Below are 27,089 nucleotides of genomic sequence, written 5' to 3' on the forward strand. Positions count from 1 at the left end.
GAGGATCAGAGTTCAACCAGTTATTTGTCAAAGAATAGACTGAGGGAAAGAAAAAAGTGATAAAGAGGGTTTCCAAACATTTTTGAGTTTTCCAGTTGGATATTTAAATTACAGAGACTTCTGGGCAAATGTCCATTTGCATCTGTTTGAATTAAAGGGATAGTTCACCAAGAAATAAAAATATGCTGAAAATTTACTCAACCTCAAGCCATCCAGTTTGAGTTTTTTTCTTCATCTGAACAGATTTGGAGAAATTTAGGATTACGTCACTTGCTCATCAATGTATCCTCTGCAGTGAATGGGTGGCGTCAGAATGAGAGTCCAAACAGCTGATAAAAACAATAACTGAATAAATAACTTCATCAACTGAAGTCTTGTGAAGTGAAAAGCTGCATGTTTGTAATAAACTCATCATTAAGACATTTTTAACTTTAAAAGCCCACTGTCCATAATATTGCTTATTCCAGTGAAAAAGTCATCTTGTCTGAATCAGGAGAGAAATCGGCTTAGATCAAGCATCATTTACAAGCAAAAAAAGAGAGATTTTATCAGCTGTTTAGACTTTCATTCTGACGGCACCCATTCACTGCAGAGGATACATTGGTGAGCAAGTGATGTAATGCCAAATTTCTTCAAATCTGTTCGGATGAAGAAACAAAATCATCTTACATCTTGGATGGCCAGTACATTTTCAGCAGATTTTCCTTTTTGGTGAACTAATCCTGGGTGAACTAATCCTATCCATTAGTCGTGGCCTAATGGATAGAGAGTCAGACTTGTAACCCAAAGGTCATGGGTTCGAGTCTCAGGTCTGGCAGGAATTGTAGGTGGGTGGAGTGAATAACCAGCACTCTCTCCACCTTTAATACCACGACTGAGGTGAGACCCTTGAGCAGGTCACCAGAACCCCAACTACTCCCCGTGCGCCACTGCTCTGGGTGTGTGTGCACTTGGATGGGTTAAATGCAGAGCACAAATTCTGAGTATGAGACGCCACACTTCACTAATAGAACTAAACACTTTTGATTGAATGAATTCTGCATGGCATTACTAGAAATATATATATATTAAGATACCAAGATATTTGAACTACCTCTACTAATCACAATTAAAGTAAAAAATAAAAAATCCTGATAGCCCCAGGTTTTTTTCTTGACAATGGGAGCCCTGGATATAAGGCATGTCCAAAAAAAAAAAAGTGATAATGTTGAAACTTGCTTCGTGTAATTTCACTTTGATATGAGTTAACCTGGCTTTTATACAGGTAAACACAATATAGCTTTCCCTTAGGAAGATATAATGAGTACAAAGTCCCATGACTACCTGTGACAAACCTTATTAAGCATGTCACTTTAATTAGTTTCAGAGGGGAAAGAACCCAGATAATTAGCATGCATCATATACATAATTTAGCACAGAAATACATCATATACGCAAATTTAAGCATAATTAAAAAGAACTATGCAGTGTGATCATTTAGATATGCTGCAACTTAAAATTGCAAAATACAATTCTAAGTGCAGCAACAACTAACTATTTTGATAATGAATGAATATGGTTATCGTTTCCATTATTCAAATGAAAATAATGTTATACAATTCACCAATATTATGTATTTTAAAAATCACATTGTTAAAACACATTGTCTATACGCTGTGTGCAAAAAAAAATACATTTTTTTTTGTAAACCTATTATTAAATACAGTGGATTAAATAATAAATACTTCCAGGGGGAAAATAACATTGTCTTTAGAAGTACTGATTGTATACTTAATGACAAAAAGCTTCCTATCTCTTTAACAAGTGTGTGCATACGTGCGAACTCATCTCCACTGTTTATCAGTCCGTCATCCTCCACTCATTTCCTCCGTGAACGCCCACAGCTTATACAGCAGCCAATCAGAGAGCAGCACACGTGACGAGCGTTCTTAGCGATGACCTCATCCCTAGAGTGGGATGACGTCAAATACAAGATGGATGGAATCACGACTGCTTCATGCTCAACGCAACTCTGAAACAAAGTCCAGTGTCGGAGCTCAGGGGCATCTAAAGCCACCGAACTAGGGTGAGTTGAAATCCTGAACAACTTTATTTCGTCGTCTAATTGAAGTAGTTGAATGTTGTTTGGGTAAAATCAGCCTTTCCTGACGTAACGCCGAGGAGATTTTCTCGCGCGCTCTCTTTCCTGACAGAAACGGCTGCTCTCAGTCTGTTGTGCAGGATGCGACGTCTGCGCAGTCGGTGACAGGAGAGGCTGTGTGTGCGCAGACGCGTGTTCTAATCGTTTCATTTCCTATCTTGTGAATAGTAGCGTGAAGAAACGCAACCGGTTGCCTGTATTTTGTGACTTGTTTGCTGATATGGTCACAGTTTGGCAACGGTGAATCAACAAATGGTTTTATTTGAAATGGAGCTCGAGATTAAGAGGAAGGAATATGCAGCGAAATCATTTCAGTTGAAATATAAATATACTCACGCCTCGTTTTAATGAGCGAATAGTCACTCTAAGCAGCGTAAAACCAACTGTAACTAACGTTAGACATGATGTAATCAGCGGTCGTTGTGCGCGTGCGTAGACGCTGGGTAGGCCCGCTTACTGTATTTTATGATATTTATTTGCTTATTGTAATTCTACAGTGACATATTATTTAACAGCTTACTAAATAACATACATTTTATTTTAAAATGTATTAATAAATGAATAGTGTTTGTAGTCAGGCGTCTTCGTCAGATTGTTGTTATGTTATGTTTTTTTAACACTATATTGCAGTGGTTGCCAATCAGTCCAGAGTGCCTCATTATTCAAGACAATATTCAAAGGCTAAATACTAAATATTAATCTGATTTCAGATGTTTCAATAACTGTATGGTGTTTTTTTTTTAAAGAAAACAAATTTGATGGAAATGTGTATTTGTTTGAGACAAATGTTATGTCAGCTTACATGTTTTGTGCCTATCTAAGATATCATTTTATAAGATGATGGTAATCATTTTTATAAGATTTAATTTTAACATTATTTAATGCATTGGGTATTTTTAAATGTACATTAATGTTCATTTTCTACATATATGAATATATTTGTAATATTTCAAGTTGTATAAATAAGTGAATGTATTATGAGCAAACATGAATTCACAATGCACAAACAGTGCATTTATAAATTTAGATACAAATACATAAATAAATGATGTAAAAAAAAAAATCATTTGTAGTCATGTCAGCGTATTAATATTTGTGTAAAATGTTACCAAGATAATTTTGTAGCTTAATTGAAATCACTGTTGTTATGACTTTTCAATGTCACTAAATTAATATTTTCTTTCACTCCCCTTCAAAGCCAAAATGGAGAGCCTGGGGCACTACTGTAACCCTTCCCATGGTATTTCTCTGCTGGGTGTCCTCAACGAGCAGCGGTTGAAGGGTCAGCTCTGTGATGTCGTATTGTTAGTAGGTGATCAACAATACCAGGCCCATAAAAGCGTCCTTGCAGCATGCAGTGAATATTTCCAGTCTGTGTTCTCCAGAAGGGACGCAGAGAACCGCTCCATTGTTCAGCTTGACTTCTGTGAGCCTGACGCATTTGAGATTGTGCTCAACTACATCTACTCCTCATCTCTGTTTGTGGAGAAATGCAGCCTGGCAGCTATACAGGAGCTGGGATATACCCTCGGCATTCCCTTTCTAACCAACATCATGTCTGTAAGACCTCAGGCGTCATACTCTGTGTCAAGGAAACGGATGTCGTTCTCTGAGGAGGAGGATGGCGCTTCTCAAAAGAGAAGTGTTATTGTACATCAAGGTCAAGGTGAGCAGCCTGGCATGGATGTGTTTCAGAGGAAAAGTTCGACTCTTCAGGGAAAACCGTTTAAACAGGCCACAGAGCCACTCTCGCTCACACACGATTTCAGTAATCAGAGCCAATCCTCAGGACACATCAGACCAAATGAAAAAGAGTCCAACAGTACCTCCAACAGCAGAAGTTCATATAAAAACACAGACGATGGCATTTGCAGATCTATCATCTCCTCACCAACATCCATACTGAGACGTCGAACTGAATACCGATCGCAATCTATGAGGCCGCAACTAACATCCTCAGTGTCATTCAGTGAGTCTGTACAGCATGCAAGCCTACAATCAGATCAGACTGACGGCGCCAATGATGGAAGAATGGAAGCATCGCATGATTCCAGACCAGTGGGTGAACATCAAGGTCCACGCAACCAAACTGTAGACCGAAGTGGGCCACTTATTAAAAGTCTGCTGCGCAGATCATTGTCGATGGATAGTCCAGTTCCCGTTTTTTCTCCAGCTCTGGAGCTAAAGGACTCACAAAGTCGAGTACAATCCGTGGTCAAGTTAATTACCACAACAGCAAGGTCGCCATACCCTGAAAATGAGGATCGGGTGTCAAAAGATATGCCACTTCTTCTCAGGTCGAGACAGCGAAATGCATATCAGACGGAGGGCACTCAAACGACTCAACTCCGAATTAAAGCGGAGCCCAGCAGTCCTCTTGCTGACCCCACTGAAATAGTTCGCATTACTGTTGGAGACAACCTGCCGGTAAATTTCAAAGACTTTCAGGCAAACTATGATGAAGGTCCAAGAGGGTACTTCACTCCCTCGATGAAGAGGAAGACTAAGATAGATGGTAGTTATATGCCCTTTAAGAGATCTAGGCCTGTTAATGAGCATCATCTGATGCATCAGGAAAGCACATTTGATGAGGTACCTTACAATTCCAACATGGACAAAAGTAATGAGGAACCTGGAGAACTTCGGCCAAACAAAATGTTTAAGTGCTGGAACTGCCTGAAGGTTTTCAGGTCCAATGCAGGTCTGTATCGCCATGTAAACATGTACCACAACCCAGAGAAGCCGTATGCGTGCGACATCTGCCACAAACGCTTTCACACAAACTTCAAAGTCTGGACTCACTGCCAAACCCAACACGGCGTGGTTCAAAATCCTGCACCCTCTTCTAGTTCCTATTCTGTCCTGGATGAGAAGTTTCAGAGGAAGCTAATTGATATAGTACGAGAGCGGGAGATAAAGAAGGCCTTGATTATGAAGCTCCGGAGATCCAAGCAAGGCCTGCAGTCGCAACCCTTCGGCAGGAAAAACAGGCGATCGAGGTCCTACGGATGCCCCTATTGTGGCAAAATGTTTTTCTTTCAATCACACTTAAAACTACATATGAAAGGACACTCCGCTGAGCCGGCTAACCTTGACATGGATGCCGAGAGAGACCTTCAATACAAGCAGCAGCAGCAGCAGTTGACACATCTTGAAGAAAACCAAGATAAGGATGTCTTTTCTTGCCGGCTCTGCAATGAGAAACTGCCCTCTTTGACTGAATTAGAAGACCATGAGAGAGCTTGCAGGTATGCTACCGTCTGCCCATACTGCGGACTTCGATTCTCCAACACAGTCGTCAAGAAAGACCACGAAGCTCACTGCAAGTACAAGAAGCTGACCTGTCTTGAGTGTATGCGCACGTTTAAGTCCTCTTTCAGCATATGGCGTCATCAGGTTGAAGTTCACAATCACAATATAATGAGTGTGAAGGAGCAGTTGACTCTCGGTCTCCAGGAGAGCAATCATGACGAATCATCCAACGTTCTCGGAGTTCCTCCTTCTTCTCAGGAGTCGAGACATGACTCCAGAGAGGAAGGAGTGTACAGTGACTCATCGGTTCCACCCATGTATGATTCTGAAGACTCATGGTCTTATGTCCCAGAGGACTTGAGTGCTCACGGTCAAGGGGAGCTGCAGGTCAAAGAGGAACCTCAAGAGGAAGCAGTATCAGCCAAGGATGGCATGAGCACCGCTTCTGTTGGATCCGAGGAACCGGGTGTTTGGCCTTGTGAGAAGTGTGGGAAGCTTTTCAGTGCCCACAAAGACCTGGAACGACATCAGGAACTGCTTTGCCACATCAAACCCTTCATCTGCCACATATGTCACAAAGCATTCAGGACCAACTTCCGCCTCTGGAGCCACTACCAGTCCCACATGTCCACACCTGAAGAGCCAGGGATGAGAGACATCGACAGGCTTCAGTCTTCTCCGTCTCCTTCTCCACCTCTCACAATTTCCATCCCAGAGCCTCCAACTTCTCCACTTAAAGCGACCCATTCTAGGGTGGATGCCCCAGAAGAGGAACCCAGAGGCTCCACGTCACCGTCAACCAAACTCAAGAAGCCAGAGCAGGACAAAACAGGCGACGATGAGCCTAGGGAACAATCTCACGCCAAGTCCGACAGCGCAGAAAAAACAATCACCCCTCAGGAATCCGACACGCTATTTTACCATGCCCCAACTCTCTCTGCGCTCACCTTTAAACGGCAGTACATGTGCAAATTCTGTCACCGGACATTTAAGACCGCTTTCAGTCTGTGGAGTCACGAGCAGAGCCATATGTAACAGCGCAGATTTGCACATTTGTAGCCCTAACCATTAAAGTTGACTAACTTGGACCTTGTCTCCTTTAAACTGTCACATGATTTACTTTGGGAAACACTTGCAGATGAAACCCAGGGATTTATTAATAGCATTTGATCATACTTATTACACCTTATTTCTATAAACAGTATTCAGACTGTCAGAGTTTCCTGAATGCATCTTGGATTGCATGCCAAGAGTTGCTTAAAACATACATTTGTTTTCGAAAGCATTTCCCTGTATTATTTCTAAGTTCACTTTTCAGTGATCAGGAAAGACTGTTATAAATGAAACTGATTTCTTTCACATTAGTACTTTCTTTGATTTACTGCAAACAAAAAATGAGTGATTACTTTTTTGGATAGTTACGTGGAAGACTTGCGTACACCTCTGTTGTTTTAGTGGCCTTTATGCTGTTATTTAGCACTTTGAAGCAATTCCAAAAAAACATTGCTCTCTATTAAAAGCACAGGCTGGTGTAGAAAGGGCATTAATAGACTTTAATTCCCTCTTTACTGGCCTAAAACGATAGCTTTAAGTTTATTTATGCCCCATTTAAGTTAAGGAAAAATAAGAAAAAGATGTTTAAATATTTGATTTTTTTTTGTTAAATTCCCAATTCAGCCCTGCTTATGTTGTTAGAGCTATTAATCTTAAATTGTTGCTTTGATCATTTAAGAGAATGAAGATTTACATCTTGATTTAAGATGTGATTGAACCATATAAAACCATACCTTAAGCAGACAATAATAGATATCAAACTATACAATAAACTTTGTGATCATTTATAGAGGAAAACCTTTATAACTTAATTTCAACATTGCTAGTTAAGTTGTATTTTTCATTTTAAGAGTATTCTGTTGATGTGCTTTTGCCAGTTATGTAGACTTACATGCTATTTTTGTTTAGAGGTTGTGGATAATATTCAGTGATTGTATTGAACAAATAGAAGGCTTTATATGTACAAAATTGCAGGTTTGGGGTGATGTTCTTTAAGCAGTTTAGTGTGTGCCTGCAATGTGGATCTCCTAATACATTTGTTGTACAGGACATGCAGTATATGTGGGAATTACTTCTCATAAATGTGTAGAGATTACGTTTGAGTAGATTTTCACACTGTATCAGTACTGTATCAGTACATTGTGAGCTTTACCATAGTGTAAGCTCAACTTACCAGAACTCAGTACTCAGTGATTAATGAAGTCTTGATGCAATGACGTTGAATGGTTGGACATTCCCAATGTTCAGTGGACCTTTTCTGTGACAGTATGACCCAGAGAAGATCTTCATTCTAAAACATTAAAGCACAAAAACAGTAATCTTATTCCTTGATATTTCTTCCTCATATTTAGCAAGTGTTTGAAATATTAAATCAATTAAGTAAAAAGTCTTCTTCCCTTACATTAGGGGATGTTTGGCTTCACAAGCTTGTGGCCTTTGTTGAGCACAAAATCTAAATATGTTGCTTGCTCTTTGCATTTTCCATCAGCTACTGTCATTTAGTCTATATTTTGATGGATGAAATGGTAACACATTCCTTTTTAACGTATTTCCCCCCAAAGGCATTCATTAATGAATAAGTTGCCTATTACTCAGGAGGATAGAAGTACCTGATTTAGTTTGCATTTACTTTTGACCCCAGTATTACATGACATAATATGCTTCTTGTTTTGGGTTAAGAATCGGATCAACATGCGTCCTGATGATAAAATGATTTCAGGAATTGATAAACTTCTTATTATGGTTCATCGAACGATTGTACGACTTTGAATGAATAGCGATGACAGAACAGAACATTTAATCCTCAAAACACATTTTTATGGTCTTTGTTTGTACAACACATACAACATTTTCTCTGTTTTATGAAAAGTATATCTTTTTTGGTATTCTTGTGGTATCACTGCAATAACTAATATTCGTAAGCACTTGAATTGTTCTAATGTGGCTTTAAAAACTGTATCAGTTTTTGTGTTAAAGCATTTTCTACTGTTTTCTGTGCTTGCTTTCTAAAAATAAATATCAATACTGTGTAATACTGTGTTTGTGTTCTGATTTGGAGACCATGCAAGTTACAAAATTTACAGACACTTGTATATATTATACATTTTGTTCCTAAAATAAAAACACAAACGTTTAAAATAAGAATACTTAACTTCGAGAAGAAAAATGGGAGTCCTCACAATTATGTATTACATATTTTTGTTGTTTTTAATTGAATAGACATTAATGTTCTTAATTAGCTTTTGAATTAATGCTTGAAAAGAACACCTACTTGTGGCCTAATGCTGATATTTATAAAATATTTTGCATTTGTTCGAACACTTTCCAAGGAAGCTAACACACATGGTCCTTAAATTAATGTTTATCAGGCTAGCAAAAATTCAGACAAACAAATTCCGAACAATATAATTCAGGTAACATAATTAGATTTTATTAAAAAAAACAAAAAACAAGTTACAATAATATTCTTGCTTGAATTAGCTGATATAACGATAGTGTATACCATTATTATACAGGGAAAGTGTAAATCCCATTCAGGAACAATGTAATGTGATTTTCTATTTTGACATGATCATCATAAACATCCAAGAAGCATCTGGCTTCAGCTGTTTCACTGTCCTTTACAATGCCAGCGTGTCTTTGATCAGCCTCCTCATGGTAGTGCTCACTGACGTGCCCAGAGAATCAGTGATCTGGTACGTGATCTTGTACAGATACGGCTGGACGTCTTTCAAACTCGTATCGAACACATTGTCCACTTCCGACTGCGTGGGCATCTTGGGAAGGTAATCGTGACGGTTGATGACCTCCACGATGTTGATGACTTTCTCGCCGAGCTTCTCGCCAACCTTCTCCCTGCAGATCTGACGCTCCTGTTCGTTGGCCAGGTTCACCACGTTCACCTTGATGCTCCAGACCTCCCACGGGATGCATTCGTCTGAAAAGGGCCAGCGTGACTTCTTCTTCTGGTAGAACTCCAAAGAGATCTGACCCATGCCATCACTCCCAGAATTACCAAGAGCATCCTGGGTAGAAATAAGGTTGTGGTTACAAAACGTGTAAGAACGTTGCTACATTATTGAAAGGTTTGGGATATTAATTTATTAGGTGAATAATTTTATTATTATTCAGTCTATTATTATGCGTTTTATTGTTTTTTTTTTTAGCTTTTAGTCAGGTATAGTGTAAATACATTTTTTAAATAACTTAATGTTACTTTTGTCCATATATATACTATGTATGTACATATTTGTTTTTCCAGTAATCTTCTGTTATACATAGTTCGCACTAAAAATATTTAAATTAAGTCATTGGTGTTTGGTGATGAATTTTTGGCTCAAGGTCTGCATTTAAAGTCACACCAGAGGTCTCATGGAAATTAGGTTGAGGTTCTCATGGAAATTACTAAAGTAGTCAAACCTGTGCATTATATGGTCAATACTTTTGACCATATAATATTTATATATTTCTCTCTCTCTCTCTATATATATATATATATATATATACACACACGCATAAACAGTGAATTCAGATCTATACATTTTTACATAAAAGGCTTTATATATATATCAGATTATTTTTATGTATTATGTCTTACAGGTGTGCTTAAGTGCATGGTAGAAATATAATATGTAAATAGAAGTTAATTTTTTCCTTTGGAGATGTAAAATACTTATCTATCTACTTATTGTTTATTTTAATGTCTTTATTTGTGTGCTTTTATCTTTTGGTGCTGGGTGTTATTAACACAAAAGAAAAAAAATGAAAAGAAAGGAGAATAACAAAAATTGAAGAAGTACTGAGGAAATGAATTGAATGGAAAGACCTAATAAAGTATAAAAAGTACCTCCTAACAAAAAGTGTTTAAAGTTAAATGATAAAGTAGGGTAATACCATGGTACTTAAAGTTACTTTAAAGAGTATTATGGTACTACCATGGTACAATATCCAAATAGAGCACCTTTATAGTGAAATACAGCCTAATAATCTATTCAAATATATCTCGTATATGAAATAATGTGATCAGAAGTACCTTAAACTCGGCTACCGCTTTCCTGATAACCCTGTCCAGCTCATCAGAAGACACTCGCACGAATGTGAAGTCGATGAAGTCGCAGTCCACGTCTTGAGTTCCCACCGTGCCGATGGAGTACGTGCCCTCTTTCTTATAGTGAAATTTACCTGTGCTGCGGTGCAGGAGGATCGTGTGCAGGACGGCCAGCATGGCCTCCTCCACTTGCCTGCCCTCCACTGACACCTCCAGGACTTCTGATCGACAGTTCATGATGGTCTATAATAAGCTTCTACAGTTATTAAAACAAAACGACTTTAGAATGATATGTTCAACTGAGCTCAGTTGTGTCAAATAGGCACGTATCCAAGCACATTCAAAAAACTGCTTCTAAAAAGCGCTGAGCTGCGCCACTTCAGACTGACTGAAACCGCTTACAATAAAATACCGACTTAACAATATAATTACGAAAACCAAACGCAATTTAAGCTGCTATAGGGCGTTTATATAACATGTTTACCTTACGTACAAAATGTCGATGCACATTTTTTCTTGCAATGGACTGCTTTTGTTTTGTAAACACACGTCAGATGTACAGGGCGGGATAAGGGACAGTGCAGTTTGGCGTTGTAATAATCGCAATGGTTGGTTCACATCACATCATGTTTTCGAGATAAAATAGCAGGCTCAGTAGTGGAACATTATTAAGTAAGAACCGGACTGAAATGATCGTGCTAGCAAGATTTAATGGCTAAGATTTTATGGTTTTCTTTAGCTAATTTCTGAATTAGTAGCGATATAATTTATTTGCTATGTACTTGTGAACATTGTTTTTTTTTTAAATTATGATTATATGCATAACTTAAACAATACCAAGAGAAATGTATATAATCAACGGCATTTTACAAAGTGAGTTACATTACAACAAATGCAAACAAAAATTAAAGCATATGTAGTATATAAAGTATATAAATAAGTTAAATAATACAATAACGATTATGACAATAGTAAATATTATATGTAATAAAATTATGATGCTAAATTTGTATTGTCCCTAAGTATATAATAGTAATAAAATTAAATAATAATAATAACAATAATAAATAGAGCCATTCAATAATTTTGTAGCATGCTTTCTCTTCCTCTATCCCAACCACGGCTCTTAAAATATATATATCACTATATCATTTTACCAGTGTTGAGAAGGTTACTTTGGAAATGTAATAGGTTACAGATTACAAGTTATCCTATTTAGAATGTAATAAGTAGTGTAACTATATCAATTACTTTATTAAAGTAGTGTAACTGATTACAATTGATTACTTTTTGATACTTTTCTAAATTTAAATTTCTATTTGTTTTTTCAAAATGTTTCTAAACTGATAATCATTTTGAAACATTTAAATCAGGCAGGGTTAGGGTTAGGGTTAGTCCTGAAACATTGGTGTCTCAATGCAATTTGAATGCAATTTGGGAAATAAATCAATCATATCTGTATGTGTGTAAAAATATTCAGATGTATCCCCGTTTGCAATCATTAACATTTTCATAAGTAACTGTAATTTAATTACATTTTCTCAGTAACTGTAAGTTACATTTATTTTTAAAATCCGTTACATGTAACTAGTTACTCCCCAGCACTGCATTTTACATGCAATAAATACACTGAATATAATCGTATACTAAAATGTGTCAATGGCGTCGTCTTGGGACTTTTATTTTGAAGAGTATTTTCCCATTCCGCGTCGTTTCTTGTTTTGGAGGGAGTATCAAAGGGAAGAAAAAAATATATGAAGAAACATAAGTCCTCATATGTTTATATTTTGATTTCAGAAAACTATTCTTTCGATAGTAAATTCTTCAAAGAGTGATTTTGAGTGTGTCCACCCAAAGAAAGATATTTTCGAATGGCTAGAATTTGTTGTCATCTGTCCTAAACTGGCATAGAACCGACAACCGTGTCTAAAACGGCATTTCAGCCTGGTTTTTGTCAGTGTCAGCGCTAGTAAAATGCACAGGACTGTGCCCAGCCTCCCTCTGGCGCCCTCAGTGAAGGTGAAGCTCATCAACGCGGGTTTCCAAGTGGCGTCAGACTTGATTGACATGCGTCCTCTTCAGCTCTGTAAAGGTATTTATTTACCCATCAACAAGTCTTGTTTGGATTCGAAAATACCTTTCTTACCGCCTTACAACAATCACAGATTACTAGAAAAGTACATTTAATCACATTTTTGTTATATCCGTGCTTGTTTCGTTCAGAGGCAGGTATCTCACAGGAGGAGGCAGTGGAGGTGTTGCAGATGTTGAGGGATGATGGCCAGCCTCACCAGCAGAGGGCAGCAACAGAGAGCCTAACAGCTCTGGATCTCCTGCACCAGGAGCAGGCTCTGGGGAGCATTGTGACATTCTGCTCGGCCCTGGATGATGCCCTCGGAGGGGGCGTGCCTGTGGGAAAGACCACCGAGATCTGCGGGTCCCCTGGTGTCGGAAAGACTCAGCTGTGGTATGGGAGGAAATGGATTATAAAATGTATAGTGCATCCTTAATTCAACTTCTTGGTAATATGTGGCACATATATGTCAAAAGTGCTATGTGCCCTAAAAATGTCTTCATAATTTTCATAAAAGAGATTTTTTTCATTTTAAAGCATGCAGCTGGCTGTGGATGTGCAGATTCCTGTGTGTTTTGGAGGTCTGGGAGGAAAGGCACTGTATATAGACACAGAAGGGAGTTTCTTAGTGCAGCGGGTTGCTGATATGGCAGAGGCAGCCGTGCAGCACTGCACCCTCCTGGCAGAGGATACAGGTCTGATTTGAGTATTTAAGATAAGTTGGGATGCCTAAATGTACGTATATTCAGAAAAAAAATGCTTTATGAGCTCTCCAGGCCTAATACAACTTTACCCATTTGAATTCATTTATGAGACACAAAATGTATAATTGTCAAATAATCTGTCTTTGCTTTTCCTCTTAGAACAGAGACAGGCTTTAGAGGAACTTACTGTCGAGAAGATCCTCTCAAACATCTTCTTGGTCCGTTGCCATGACTATGTAGAGCTGTTAGCTGAGGTTTACCTCCTACCTGACTTCCTTTCTGAGCATCCCGAGGTGAAAATGAATAATCAGGACCGCTGCTTAAGGACATCTCTTTCAGCAATGTGATATTACAATACTGCTAATTACATGCTTATAAATGACATGTTGTTGTATCATCCAATCACAGGTGAGGTTAGTAGTGATTGACAGCATCGCCTTCCCATTCCGGCATGACTTTGAGGATCTTTCTCAGAGGACTCGTCTCCTAAATGGCCTTGCCCAGCAGCTCATCCAACTAGCAACACAACATAGTGTAGCGGTACTCAGTAAATCTTACTACTGAAACAAAGAATAATGAATAGCAGACAAATCAATTTAATTATTATTTTTTTGCAGAATATTTATATTTGGTTAAAAAAATATCTAATATTTAATAAAAAGTAATTTAATATATGTTTGTGTGTGTGTGTGTGTATATATATATATATATATATACATATGCGTGTGTGTGTGTTTTGATCAGGATATTTGATTAGGATATATTTAATTATTTTTGCAGAATACTCACATTTGGGTAAATTAATAATAATTAAATTAAAATAAAATAATATTTGTTTAAAACTTAAACATGTTTTATTCCAGCTAGTTGCCAGGGCAATATATCTCATTTTCATTTAATTTACCTTGTAATTTATTTAATTTAAGTACTAACTAACTAAAATTCAATTAAAACTAATAAATAAAAATGTATAAAAATTATATAGGCATAAAAACAACTAGTAAAAATATCTACAACACACAACAAAAATGCAAAAACTTTAAAATTGAAGTAAAAACAGAAAATATGTAATTAAAATCTAATTTAAAATATTTACTAATAGCATATCAATACTAAAATAATGCTGGTCTATAATCTATCTATCTGTATATATATGTTCATAAATAAATAAATAAATATATATATATATATATATATATATATATATACACACACATATACTGTATATACATACATTTTTATAAAAAATAATTACATTTGGTTACCATGTGCTCTTAGGTTGTTTTGACCAATCAGATGACGACAAGAGTTTCAAATGGCCAATCTAAGCTGGTTCCTGCTTTAGGTAGGACTTAACAGATACAAATGCATTCATGCAGTGTTTTCTTTTTACATATTTACCAACATAATAACAATTAAAATTCACACTTCAGGTGAGAGTTGGGGTCATGCTGCGACGCAGAGGCTCATCCTGCACTGGGAGGGACTGCGAAGGTAAACATAAACACTTTTAATTTGCTAATTGTGTGGGAAGGTGTTTGTGTTTTTTTTCTGCTGGATTTAGTCTTTTAATTCCACTCAACCTGACACAGCAAAATGTGGCTTTAGAAAATCGAAGCCAACATCTGTGGGGTTCTCAGCCAAATGTGTCTTCTGGAGAGAGAGAGAGCGAGCGAGAGTATGTTGCATAAACTCTTTACCCTTCACCTCCGTGGGTGATGGAATGAATCACTTTGAACAAGTAGCTTGCTTTGCCTTTTGTAGCCAGACCTTATTCATAATGCATCCTGCATACCTGCCAGTCTATTATTACTCTGTAGCAGCAGGCAGCAGAGATGCACAGAGAGCATCTCCATCATGCTTTCTCGTCTCTTGCCATAAAGTTGAAGGTCTTCCCGCTGGCTGTACAGTTCAGCCTCCCTGCATTTGAATTGCCGCAGACCCTCTTGCTTTTTAAACCGAGCAGACAAGGACAGAGAGGGAGAGAATGTGCACTCTGCAATGAAAAAAACAAGTCATTTTATGCTTTTCTCCCCTGTTCACTCTGTGTTTAGGCTCGCCTCCCTGTACAAGTCCCCAAGTCAAATGGAAGCCACAATTCAATATCAAATCACAGTAAGTTTAACAGTGGGGAAGATATAAGGAAAATATATCTATATGTAATGTAAGGAAAATGTATAAAGGTATATCACAAGAGTGTGTCTATACATATAATACTGTGTCTGTACACACATGTGTGTATATATATATATATACATATATATATATATATACATACATATATCACACACATACTACTGTTATTTTAGTATTATTGATATACTATTACAGTGTTTGTTTTAATTTTATTTTGAATTTTCATTTTATATTCTGTTTTCACTTTCATTTTAAAGTTTAAGTAATTCTGTTGTGTTTTTTATATTTCTATTTTAAATATGTCTAATATTTGAACATGCCTTTTTATTAATTTCTATTTTATTTATTAGTTTTAGTTTAATTTTAGTTAGTACTTTAATTAAATTAAAAGTTAAATTAAACAAATATAAGAAATAGTTTTTGGCAACTAACTGAAATAAAACAAGTTTAAGTTGTTTAATCTTTTATTTTATTTCGGTTAACATTTATTTTTAGTACTCAACATTTTAAAGGTGTTAATTTTAGTTAAATATAATAACCCTGATACACACACACACACACACAGTCACATATTTGTGATCTCACACAGGTCCAGGGTTTTAGGGATGCCCCAGATGAACCTAGACCTACACCTGCTACATCTGCAGTCTCATCTCCTTCAGGAAACCACAGCAAACACCCACGAATGGAGGATCGGTCTTGAGGATGTATTGCAGACCATTTCGCTTTTCAAAGCAGTAGGAAGCCACTTCAAAACTCGAAATGTGCTGAGAGAAAAAGAAAACATCATAGCAGGAATGTACAGATATGTATATATTATATAAAAACACAATTAAGGAGGATTAGTTCTTGGATTATTATTGAATAAATTACAGTATATTGATTGTTTGTGGTATTAGTGCATCCAATATTTCCCACCAGACAATCAGACAATGTTACAATTCAGGTGGAAACACTGAAAATGCAAACCTATTCCAAAGTGACCAAAACTTTCCAACTTAAATTGGTTGATGGATCAGGTTAAAGACCATATATTTATTAAAATATTAAAAGCTATTCTTGGTGTTCATTATTCTCCAACACTTTACTTGGCTAATATTCTGTATATAATATATGCAAAATTGTTTTTGTGCCGCTTCAAGTGCTAGTGATTAGTCAAACTAATTGACAATCGCCAGTCATTAATCATGTCACCTAATTCACACAGGCCCAAACTTTGTGCCATAATATGCCATTAACTAAATTTGCAATAGTGTATTGAATAATTTGGCCCTAATGATCCCAGTGAGAGGGTTTTGTTGTGTACATTGTGTTGCACAGGTCACATCGGAATGACTTTCTGCCATGATTTATGCATGAGTGACAGTATAGAGATAAAGAGTTTACCGCTCACATTCACCTCCAAGAAACATTAATAACGTAGCCGCAGCAATATTGTGCCAGTTCAATATCAGTATATCATCCAGGTTCGTTCACTCCCAGCGTATATGTGTGAGGTTCATCACTTTAATTGAATTATACACTGGGAAGCCAGCATTACATCAGCACAAAGATAAAATATGAGCACTTCACCTCATATTTCCTTGGCTGGCAATGGATAGTTGAGACACCCGGCAGAAGAACTGACTTAAATGCTTTATGTTCATGTGGGAAGAAGGGGACATTGGGTACTTGATGTTTTTAACCTCCATGTTAGACACATGAACAGATCATGATTGAAGAACTGCCTGTGACGGAGTGCTGGACTAATAGGATTACATCATTTGTCAGGGCTGGGTTAAGATGGGTGACTGTCTGGATGTGTCGTAACAGGCTCTTGGCCTCAGGCTTTCTCAGGTGAGGAGGAAGGTACTGGGTATTCCTACACTGCTGTGTAACTGTCATCCTGGGTCACTGCATCACACATCGCTTCACCTTAAGACTTATAATTTTGAAGATGAATATGACAGGTTAGACTGGCTGACTATGAATACAGTTTCAGATTGCTCTATACAGGCAAGGCTACACTTTGTTGTTCTTTACAAATATGCACCATGGTAACCAGTTTCGAAATACCAGTCATTACTCACTTCAAAAGCTTTCATAATTTTTCTGTCGTTTTCGTTACCTAGCAATAGCTGTGGTAACTATGATATTTTGCCAGAAACTGGTTACCCTACAATTTCGAAAAGGTTAATACTGAGTTGGATATTATCATTGAACCCCCAGTCATTTTTATAATAATAATTCTGAACTCAACAAATGTGGGTTCAGCTTCCCATGGTTCACAAAGCTTTAAAGGTTTTTTTGAATTCCTCTGAAATAGCTGTAGTTGTCTAACTGTAATATGTTGTGTGAAAATACACCAGTACATTTATGAAAGGGTTAATTTTGCCTTTTACATGATCTAGCAACCCCCCAGTTAACACGTTCTAAAACAAATAATCCTTCAAACTGCGTTAGAAGCTTTTAGATTGTTTCCTGTCATTTTAATGTTTAATGGTTAATGATAGTATCTAATTAGTGTGAACTCATAGCAAATATGGTATCCCCTTCCGGCAGTTAAAGATGCTTTCAGGGGGGGGGGTTTTCTGTTATTTTTTAATGTCTCAGCAATAGCTGTAGTTGTCTAACTATAATAGCCTATTTTGTTAGAAAATACATTAGGCTGATGCATTCTTGAAAGGGTTAATTTTGCTTTTAATATGATCTAGCAGACCTGGCTGAATTAACAAGGCATGTCCTGAAACCACAGTAAATATAGGATATCTTTTAAGCCATGTAAGAAGCGTTTAGTTTTTTTCTGTCATTTTAATGTTAAGGGTTAAATATAATATCTGGCAACCCACCACTGAACTAACAATGCCTGGGAGCGGAACAGTTAATTCCCAGCGATGATGTGAAATCTACAACAGTTGTTATTTTTAAGCTTAAGCTCTGATGTCCTATATACAGGCGCACAGAGCATCACTTATCGAGTTTTCTCACTCATCAAAATTCTCTCTTAAGAGCTCTGTCGAAGTAAACCGTGGCCGTTTCGATTAAACGATTAAATATAATAGTTTCGTACGGCGTCTGAATCACAGTCTCTCAATAGATTACTAGTATAGTTGCCTAATTAGATTTTAATAATAGCCTAATGTGCATCAAATTTCTGAGGGCTAGTCACCAGAGTTTCATAGTGACAGTTTTAAATATATTGATATTGGGGCCATTAAGAATATTCACTGAGTAATTATTTCAGCTTTGGCAGAAAAATCATCCGTCTGAATGATCCGTCTAAACAGCGAGATAACGTTGAAACTGACTCGAAGGACTTTGCTCTTAATGCCGACAAGACCAAATCTATACAAATCCAGCATTAAACATGAAACATCTTCTGGTTACGTCACAGGCGTTTTGTGTTTGGCCGACGTCATACTTTCACGCAGCTACGACACTGATGTGGCTAAAAAAGGTTGGCTTAGAGCGCGCATCACGGACCTGCGTCTACTGGAAAGTTATTTATACCAAAAAATGTATATTCTCACACTATGACTGTATTAAATATAGTCCGGCACTTCCCCAATTTATTTGTAAACATGTATTTGCTCCTCGGATTTCCGAAACAAACTTTTTGCCTTTTCAAAAGAACTTTTTTTTCTTCAAGTCACACCTGTAACTGGTGGGAAACTACAGAGGGGCTGTGGGTTTTCCCACAGGTCATAATTGTGACGTTTACAATGCATACCATGATTTACATAAGACAGAAAAATCTGAATAATACATTAATAATAGACCGTTCAAACATTATGTATCAAACATGATATATGACTGACGTTTCACATGCTTCCGCTCGTGTCACGTGACTATTTACACCATGTAAATAAAGCGTTATGTGTAAAACAGGCTGCATCATCAGTTTAGACCCTTTAAAGTCAAAAGTACATACCGTCACAAATATATGGAATTAAATGGGTTAATTATAAGGTTAATTCACCCCCCTCCTCTCCATGCCCCGCCCCCGTGTGACGTCACACACGCCTGTCGCGCGAATCCCTCACAGTTCACGCGAGCGCGCGCCCTCCCCAACTCGCGCGACTACAGAGAGTCGCTCCAGCCTAAGATTCAAAGTAGTGTAGACTTCTTGCCCGGTTCCAGCTGTCTCTGGTTTCTCCAGGAATGAGAAGCGATGGCCGGCTCTGCCAACGAGGAGAAAACCTTCAAGAGGTTCTTGGAGCTCTTCTTGCGGGAGATGAGGCCATCTCTCCAGGAGGACGTACCTCCACCTATGCGCCCCTTAACGGACCTGATCTCGGAGGACGAGGTGGAGGGGGAATGTCTCGACCTGTGTCTCCAGCACCTGTGTAAATAGTTAAGTACCGATGCACCTTCGCGCTTCATTTGTTTCACTCACTATGCGCGTATCGCTGTTTTATACTGTAGGTTTGTAAACATTAAAGAGCGCAAGGATAAAAGGAAACTAATTCCTGCTCCCGTGTTCATGCAGCTGAAGTAACCTGCACAGTTATTTGCGTGTTCGTGGATGAGAACCACAGTGTTATAACTGGTTAAGGGAACTTAACAGCTCAAGAATGTTTCGTACATTTCAACATGCGTAAAGTTTTGGTCTGGCCGCTTCGAAGACTATAAAATATGAGCGTTTCCAAATTGGTAATAGTTAATGTGCACCGCCAAGATATCGCTGTATGTTAAAGTCTACTGGTGTGACAATTTTAATAGTAATAATATTTGTATTATTACTATATTGTTTTAATTTTACTATTGATATTATTACAATGTTAAAAATACAAGAAAAAAAGACAACTATTAAAGTCATTCTGATATGAAATTAATTTTTCATATATTTTAGTACAACTGTAGGTTTGTAAACATTAAAGAGCGCAAGGATAAAAACATGAGGGCGAAGGACAAAAGGAAACTAATTCCTGCTCCCGTGTTCATGCAGCTGAAGTAACCTGCACAGTTATTTGCGTGTTTGTGGATGAGAACCACAGTGTTATAACTGGTTAAGGGAACTTAACAGCTCAAGAATGTTTCGTACATTTCAACATGCGTAAAGTTTTGGTCTGGCCGCTTCGAAGACTATAAAATATGAGCGTTTCCAAATTGGTAATAGTTAATGTGCACCGCCAAGATATCGCTGTATGTTAAAGTCTACTGGTGTGACAATTTTAATAGTAATAATATTTGTATTATTACTATATTGTTTTAATTTTACTATTGATATTATTACAATGTTAAAAATACAAGAAAAAAAGACAACTATTAAAGTCATTCTGATATGAAATTAATTTTTCATATATTTTAGTACAAATGCAAGCAGATTTTGCAGTCCATATTGTAGTCCATTTTTTCTGAATAGGCTACACCCTCCGTTCTCCAATGACCCCTTTAGTCCTCTGATGGGGTACGTACGAGCTCCTGTATTCCCCATATTTGCGTAGCGCTTCATTATAATCATTTTGACGCTACCATTTCCTTTGTGATAAATTGTTATCGATATGTTTTGAGCTGACACGATCGCATGCTTATCAGATTGTAATGCGAGCGAGCATACAGCATCCATGTCGTCTGTATCAAGTCGATGAGATAACTGAGCACGACTGCTTTTGATTTCATGCATGTTTCATTCACACAGTTACCTTTTTCTCTCAAGATGTCGGCAGCTGTGTGCGCCATCGCCATATGCCGCGACTAACACCTACAGCTTCATATACATTTAACGCGGACAGCCTAGTGTAGTGTAGAGCAGTGTGGTATCGCGGTGTTTTGGATTCTGAGCGAGATCTGTGGGAAGGGGTTACGTTTGATAAACTACGTCACTGGCTTGCTATAAATAGCCCATTCAAACCTAGCAGAATCTTTATGAGCATGAAATACTCATACATACACATCTAATGGTTCTAGTGATAAATGGCTGCGCAAATGCCCAAATAACTGCACACTTCCTCAGTCAGGTTGTTTCGGCTGTGCTTTATTGATTTTTCACGTGTCATATTTTAGTTTAAGCCTCGTCTGTATCCATTTTGTGACTATAATATATATTTTGCATATGTGGTTACTTTTTTCTGGGAGAGTAGAAGATTTCAGTGTCGTAGCTGAGCTGTCACAGATATTAATTGTAAGCTGAATATTCTGAATATGATATTGATAATAAATTGACTGTTCTGAATATTATTTGACATTGACAATATGAATATTCAAAGATATATTAGACATTGATTATAATTTGAAGAGTCTGAATACTATTAGACATTGATTATAATTGGAATACTCCAAATATTATTGGACATTGATTATAATCAGAATATTCTGAATATTATTTGACGTTGATGAGTTGAATATTCAAAGAAATATTAGACATTGATTATAATCAGAATATTCTAAATATTATTTGACAGCGATTAAATGAATATTCTGAGAATTGTTAGAAATTGATTATAATTTGAATACTCTGAATGTTATCGGGCATTGATTATGAACTGAATATTTAGAATATTATTTGAAATGAATATTCAAAAAAGTATTAGACATGAAGTATAATCTGAATACTCTGAATGTTGATTATAATCTCAGTATTGTGAATATTATTAGAGTGATATAAATTAGAATATTATTAGATATTGATTATATTTAAATATTCAATATCTCATTTGACATTGATAATATGAATATTCTTAATATTATTGGACATGATAATCTGTGTACTATTAGACGTGGTTTATAAGAATATTCAGATTTGTGCTCAATCAATAGCTCCTTATTCGCACGGGATGAGTATTACCTGATGACCTCTAGTCAATTTATAATAATTGCGAAGCTTGTCTGTGATCTTAATCCTGTGCGAATCAGCCAAATTTGTGAAGTAAATATTCAAAATTTTGAAGTAAAAATTCCAAAAATTGCAAATTACCTACCATATTTGGCTGAACACTGAGGTCCTGTGATAATATTAGTCCTGTGAAAATCAGCATCTCTGTGATTTGGCAGGGTCGTGTATTATTTTTTCAAGGTTTATGTTTCCTGTGTGCATTTTTATCCATCTTTCGTGAAGAATATAAGGCTGCGTTGGAGTGTTTTGATAGTATTTTGGGTGCTGGGTTATATCGCTATACACCATACAACTATATCATTTGCAGAAAGAGAAAGCTAAAAACCATCAATAGAGCAAAAACAAAAGAATGGTCAGATGGAGATGGATGACATGTATAGCAGCATGCGGTAAGAAAGATTCTTCTGTGTATGATATATAATGTTACGCAAAGCCTACATAATATCCGGGAAATAAGTCGGTAAATTTGAGTAAAATCACAGGCTTCGCTTGTCCCGTGCGAATGTGCCACACGAAATTCAGATGTGGGGGGTAATTTCTAAATCACACGAGGTCCTCAGATAATATTTGGATACATCCTTTAATGCATTTGCTCAACCAGCTCATATTTTGACCAGCCTATACAGATCTACACTGTGTTTGTATCTGACAAACTTTGACCACCTCACAAAGAGGTTATTGTTTTCTTTGTTTGAATTTCATTCAAATATCAGCAACAGGCTGCCACGGCCTGCGGTGGAGAATCCCTTTTGCTCTGGCACAAACAAACGCACAAATACAGTCTTTCTGGGGAATCACAGAGCTGTTTCCCAATTCAGATTTTTGCAGTGCTCAATACACCAATTTCTGTGAAGACACTCAGATGTCAAGGTTTATTCTAGGCTACTGACCCTGACTAATATCTGATCCCCAGGAGAGTGTTATATGGTCATTTCGCCTGAGGTGGATGGATGTTTACCATTTGTCTGACAGTGACCTTTAAGTGAAAAAGATTGATTTAACACTTTGGTGCTGGAATTCACAATAATTTTATTGTCAGACCATAGTTAGAGTGGTTTATATGCATTATTTCACACATTTATATTCCAGAGTAATGTATCATCTTCCATTTAGCCGCATCAGTTTATTTTTGTTCTAAACGGAGGCTTGCTCGCTTCGCATACTTCAGGACTGAAGCTTCCGCTGCCTGCGTGGTGATTCAGCTGAACGTGTGATTATTTTGTAGCTGGGTTGAAGATCTAATAATAGTCCTAGGAGAAAAGTGGAGATCCCCTTTGTTCTGCTCCCTCTAGATTGCGGGGAGAGGGTGGCTGCGTGTGTATGTGTGGAAAGGAGAAGAAAAAGAGAAGCAAAAATTGATAGAGGAGGTTGGTGACGGCACGGTGAATAAGCTTCGTTACAAATCCAGAGCTCTGATGATGGTAGCAACCTACCAGTGGTGTGACATTTCTGACTTAGGAAGAATGCAGGGTATCATTTAATAAGAGCCAATCGATAGAGAAATAGTGACTCAGACGGACCTCTACACACATGAGGTTCATCACTTTGACTTTGACTTCCTTCTTGAAGGTCTGTTTTCCAATATTGTAATATGGTGTTCCTCAACAGTCTTTGCTTTAGCACCCAGATTTTTCATTGTACATATTGTAGGTTGTACATTTTATTTTATTTTTATTTTATTTTATTTTATTTTATTTTATCCGCTCAATGATGGAATTCTAAGTAACATCACTGTCTAAACAATGTCTAAATTTAATTTAATTTAATTTAGTTAAATTTTTTTATCTTGCAAACCGCTCGATGATGGAATTCAAATTAACATCACTGTCTACATTTTATTTTATTTTATTTTATTTTACCTTGCAACCGCTCAATGGAATTCAAAGTAACATCACTGTCTAAAGTTTATTTTATTTTATTTTACCTTGCAACCGGTCAATGATGGAATTCAAAGTAACATCACTGTCTAAATTTTATTTTATTTTACCTTGCAACCGGTCAATGATGGAATTCAAAGTAACATCACTGTCTAAATTTTGTTTTATTTTATTTTATTTTACCTTGCAACCGCTCAATGATGGAATTCAAAGTAACATCACTGTCTAAATTTTGTTTTATTTTATTTTATTTTACCTTGCAACCGCTCAATGATGGAATTCAAAGTAACATCACTGTCTAAATTTAATTTAATTTAATTATTTTATTTGATCTTCATTCTTCACCATCAACAATTAATCTGAAAATATTCTGTCATTTTAATTAATTCATTACAGTTTTTTTTTTTTTTAATATTTAAAAATCGATATGGTTAGTGCTTATTATTATTTACATTTTGCATTTTCCCCCCTTCCTTTCAGTCACTCAGAACAATACGAAATGCATAACGGCAGTATTTTAAGTAATATAACGCATTTCATATGGCAGTATCAGTATGTTAATTATCTCTCTCTAAATTCAAAATCAAGTTGAACAGGAATACCCGTTCTATTTTAGTTGACATTAAACATGATGTTATCGGCGCTGTTATCTAACAGCCTGGTTTAGTTGTTGTGCGCTGATAAATGGGGATGTGTGGCGAATGTGAGGCTAAAAATGGAGGTTGGGAAGGGAGGTTGTTTCCTCCTCCTGTGGTGAGCAGGCCCTCCGAGTCCATGGGGAGTCCTGATAGACACTAATGGATAGAGGAACGCTCTCCTAAAGCTCATTAAGCCCCCGTCTCTCGCAGCTGTAAACCACACACATACAGACGTACACAAATCTACACAAAACAGACACATACATGCGTACCCACGCACAAAAGACATGCGACACACACACACAGCCCAAGGGAGCGCCTATAATGAAACAAATGGCACACTACACCACACCACACAGCTGTGTCATGATAGAATCAATGATGGAGGAAATATCTGTTGCAGAGGGAAGGATTTGCATGTTGTAGCATAATATGCGGCATTCACTCATCTGTGATGGCAGGAGTTTCCCTTTTTGTTTTTTCTTTTTTTTTTGATCATTTAGGATTGAATGTTTTGAAGAATGTGAGCTCTGAAAAGACATTTAAACATTGAATCACATTGTATGCAGTATGCACAGTAAGTAATGCACCGAAATATGATCATAAACCCCATTATAATATAGGATTTCACTGATAATTTTGCTTGTGTATATTTTTGGATCCAGAATGGATTTATGACCTATTTATGATATTTCCGTAGTGCTTTTTGGAGCTTGACAGCCCTTTTGTTTTTGTAAGAGCTTACAACATTGTGTTTGGTACAAATTATTTTTGATTGAACTGTCTCTTTAACCTCTGTCCTCTCATAAATTCTTCATCATCAGTGTTTGATCAGCATCCGCATCGGATCGTCCTCTGATGTCTGGTCATGACAACATTGATCCAACAATTAAGGAAAACAAATAGATGTGTCCGCGTATTGTTTCCATGCGAGCAGACGATGTGTTGCCAGGTGTTGTCTAGATGAAAGGATGCTATTTTTCATCTGGGTCAGTGTGGCCACGGGCGCCCTTGGCATGGCATTAGAGTATGGTTCCTCTTCAGACACACTGACAGCAGCTGCGCTTCAGATGATCGCTGTAGCCCGTTCACCCAACCCCCTCCCGCTCCGATCACATCCAGACGTTCTTTTGTAGAGCTATAATCAGATTTAGATTTATTTCAGGCTCCATAAAGCTTCTGTTGGGTGCTGTCTAAATATATATTTGTAAAAATAATTATATTTATTTTTTATTTAATTTACATTTATCAATCTCAATCAATGTCAAGCTGTTTACAATTTTAATCAAACTAATTCCATGAAATGTTGCTTAATTAATCACGGATGTTTTGGGTATATTGGTACCATATTTGGTAATCATGAACTATTAGAGTTTCTGGTAGCACTTTAGGAAATAAGGTCCCATTAGTTAATGATAAGTAAATGCATTATCTAACATAAACTAACAATGAGTAATGCATTTGTTACAGTATTTTTACATTTTGTTATTGTTACTTAATAAAAATATAACTGTTCATTGTTAGTTTATTTTAGCTCAACTCGGGTCTATTAAATAATATTACCAGATGCATCTTTTGATTTTAATAATGTGTCTGCCAATGTCCCATTAGTTAATGATAAGTAAATGCATTATCTAACATAAACTAACAATGAGTAAATGCATTTGTTACAGTATTTTTACATTTTGTTATTGTTACTTAATAAAAATATAACTGTTCATTGTTAGTTTATTTTAGCTCAACTCGGGTCTATTAAATAATATTACCAGATGCATCTTTTGATTTTAATAATGTGTCTGCCAATTTTAAAATTGACATCAACTAATGCTTAAGCATTTTTCATTGTTAGTTCGTGTTAACTAATGTAGTTAATTAATGAGTCGTAAATAGAGTCGTAAAATGTTACCAAGGATTTTTTTTTTTTTTACATTTTGTTTTGGCTGATACTACCTATTTAACTGTTCATGCTCATTTTCCCAATGTTTACATTGTTACATGTTTTTATTGGTGTCTTTGAGATGCTAATAATTTAATAACAGTGTAAAATGTAACTTACATCCTAAATACACACGTAGCATTTAAAATAATTACTTTTTAGTGTTTTATTTTTAATTTAATATGTTATCTAATAAATGAAGTTTATTTAGACAAAATAAAATTTTATTGTAATATGGTGCATTAATTGTTATCAGTCATAGCTACTAGAAAATTATTACTGACTTACCTATCTATCTATCTATCTATCTATCTATCTATCTATCTATCTATCTATCTATCTATCTATCTGTCTGTCTGTCTGTCTGTCTGTCTGTACTTATTGCTCTATGTCTGCAGATTTACATTTTTGTCTGTT

At 36.6% G+C, this 27,089-nt stretch overlaps 4 protein-coding genes across 5 annotated transcripts in view; 3 read left to right on the forward strand and 1 right to left on the reverse strand.

The window, feature by feature from the left end:
* The first annotated feature begins 1,817 nt into the window (after positions 1-1,817).
* LOC107728872 (zinc finger and BTB domain-containing protein 21-like) lies at positions 1,818-7,156 on the forward strand. The gene is made up of 2 exons (XM_016539172.1): positions 1,818-2,065; positions 3,339-7,156. The coding sequence occupies exon 2, from the start codon at positions 3,344-3,346 to the stop codon at positions 6,425-6,427; it is 3,084 nt and encodes a 1,027-aa protein (XP_016394658.1). The 5' UTR covers positions 1,818-2,065; positions 3,339-3,343; the 3' UTR covers positions 6,428-7,156.
* A 1,681-nt stretch (positions 7,157-8,837) lies between these two features.
* Positions 8,838-11,062, reverse strand: LOC107728826 (autophagy-related protein 101-like). Of its 2 annotated transcripts, none has more exons than XM_016539099.1 (3): positions 10,987-11,049; positions 10,479-10,749; positions 8,838-9,471 (listed from the first exon to the last, which is right to left on the reverse strand). In XM_016539099.1, the coding sequence occupies exons 2-3, from the start codon at positions 10,728-10,730 to the stop codon at positions 9,067-9,069; spliced, it is 657 nt and encodes a 218-aa protein (XP_016394585.1). In that variant the 5' UTR covers positions 10,731-10,749; positions 10,987-11,049; the 3' UTR covers positions 8,838-9,066. The 2 variants fall into 2 exon arrangements, with proteins under 2 accessions (XP_016394585.1, XP_016394584.1); XM_016539098.1 differs by having other exon boundaries at positions 8,839-9,471; positions 10,978-11,062.
* A 1,098-nt stretch (positions 11,063-12,160) lies between these two features.
* rad51c (RAD51 paralog C) lies at positions 12,161-16,432 on the forward strand. The gene is made up of 9 exons (XM_016539101.1): positions 12,161-12,585; positions 12,717-12,960; positions 13,105-13,262; positions 13,431-13,564; positions 13,680-13,811; positions 14,550-14,616; positions 14,705-14,765; positions 15,326-15,386; positions 15,997-16,432. The coding sequence occupies exons 1-9, from the start codon at positions 12,468-12,470 to the stop codon at positions 16,108-16,110; spliced, it is 1,089 nt and encodes a 362-aa protein (XP_016394587.1). The 5' UTR covers positions 12,161-12,467; the 3' UTR covers positions 16,111-16,432.
* Positions 16,433-19,511: 3,079 nt separating this feature from the next.
* Positions 19,512-27,089, forward strand: part of LOC107728886 (protein phosphatase 1E-like) — a 45,695-nt gene continuing 38,117 nt past the window's right edge. The window contains exon 1 of the mRNA XM_016539192.1: positions 19,512-19,739. Coding sequence (XP_016394678.1) covers positions 19,558-19,739 — 182 coding nt within the window. The 5' untranslated portion in view covers positions 19,512-19,557. The remainder of the gene's footprint in view (positions 19,740-27,089) is intronic.

This window comes from Sinocyclocheilus rhinocerous, unplaced genomic scaffold, assembly GCF_001515625.1.
Source record: "Sinocyclocheilus rhinocerous isolate Xijiao unplaced genomic scaffold, SAMN03320098_v1.1 scaffold397, whole genome shotgun sequence".
Lineage (NCBI taxonomy): Eukaryota > Metazoa > Chordata > Actinopteri > Cypriniformes > Cyprinidae > Sinocyclocheilus > Sinocyclocheilus rhinocerous.

Coding starts and splice junctions, on each gene's coding strand:
- rad51c (XM_016539101.1), top strand. CDS start 12,468: ATGCACAGGACTGTGCCCAGCCTCCCTCTGGCGCCCTCAGTGAAGGTG. Junction 13,565..13,679: donor TCCTTTCTGAGCATCCCGAG/GTGAAAATGAAT, acceptor ATCCAATCACAG/GTGAGGTTAGTAGTGATTGA. Junction 13,812..14,549: donor CAACACAACATAGTGTAGCG/GTACTCAGTAAA, acceptor ATGTGCTCTTAG/GTTGTTTTGACCAATCAGAT.
- LOC107728872 (XM_016539172.1), top strand. CDS start 3,344: ATGGAGAGCCTGGGGCACTACTGTAACCCTTCCCATGGTATTTCTCTG.
- LOC107728826 (XM_016539099.1), bottom strand. CDS start 10,730: ATGAACTGTCGATCAGAAGTCCTGGAGGTGTCAGTGGAGGGCAGGCAA. Junction 9,472..10,478: donor AAGCGGTAGCCGAGTTTAAG/GTACTTCTGATC, acceptor ATTTCTACCCAG/GATGCTCTTGGTAATTCTGG.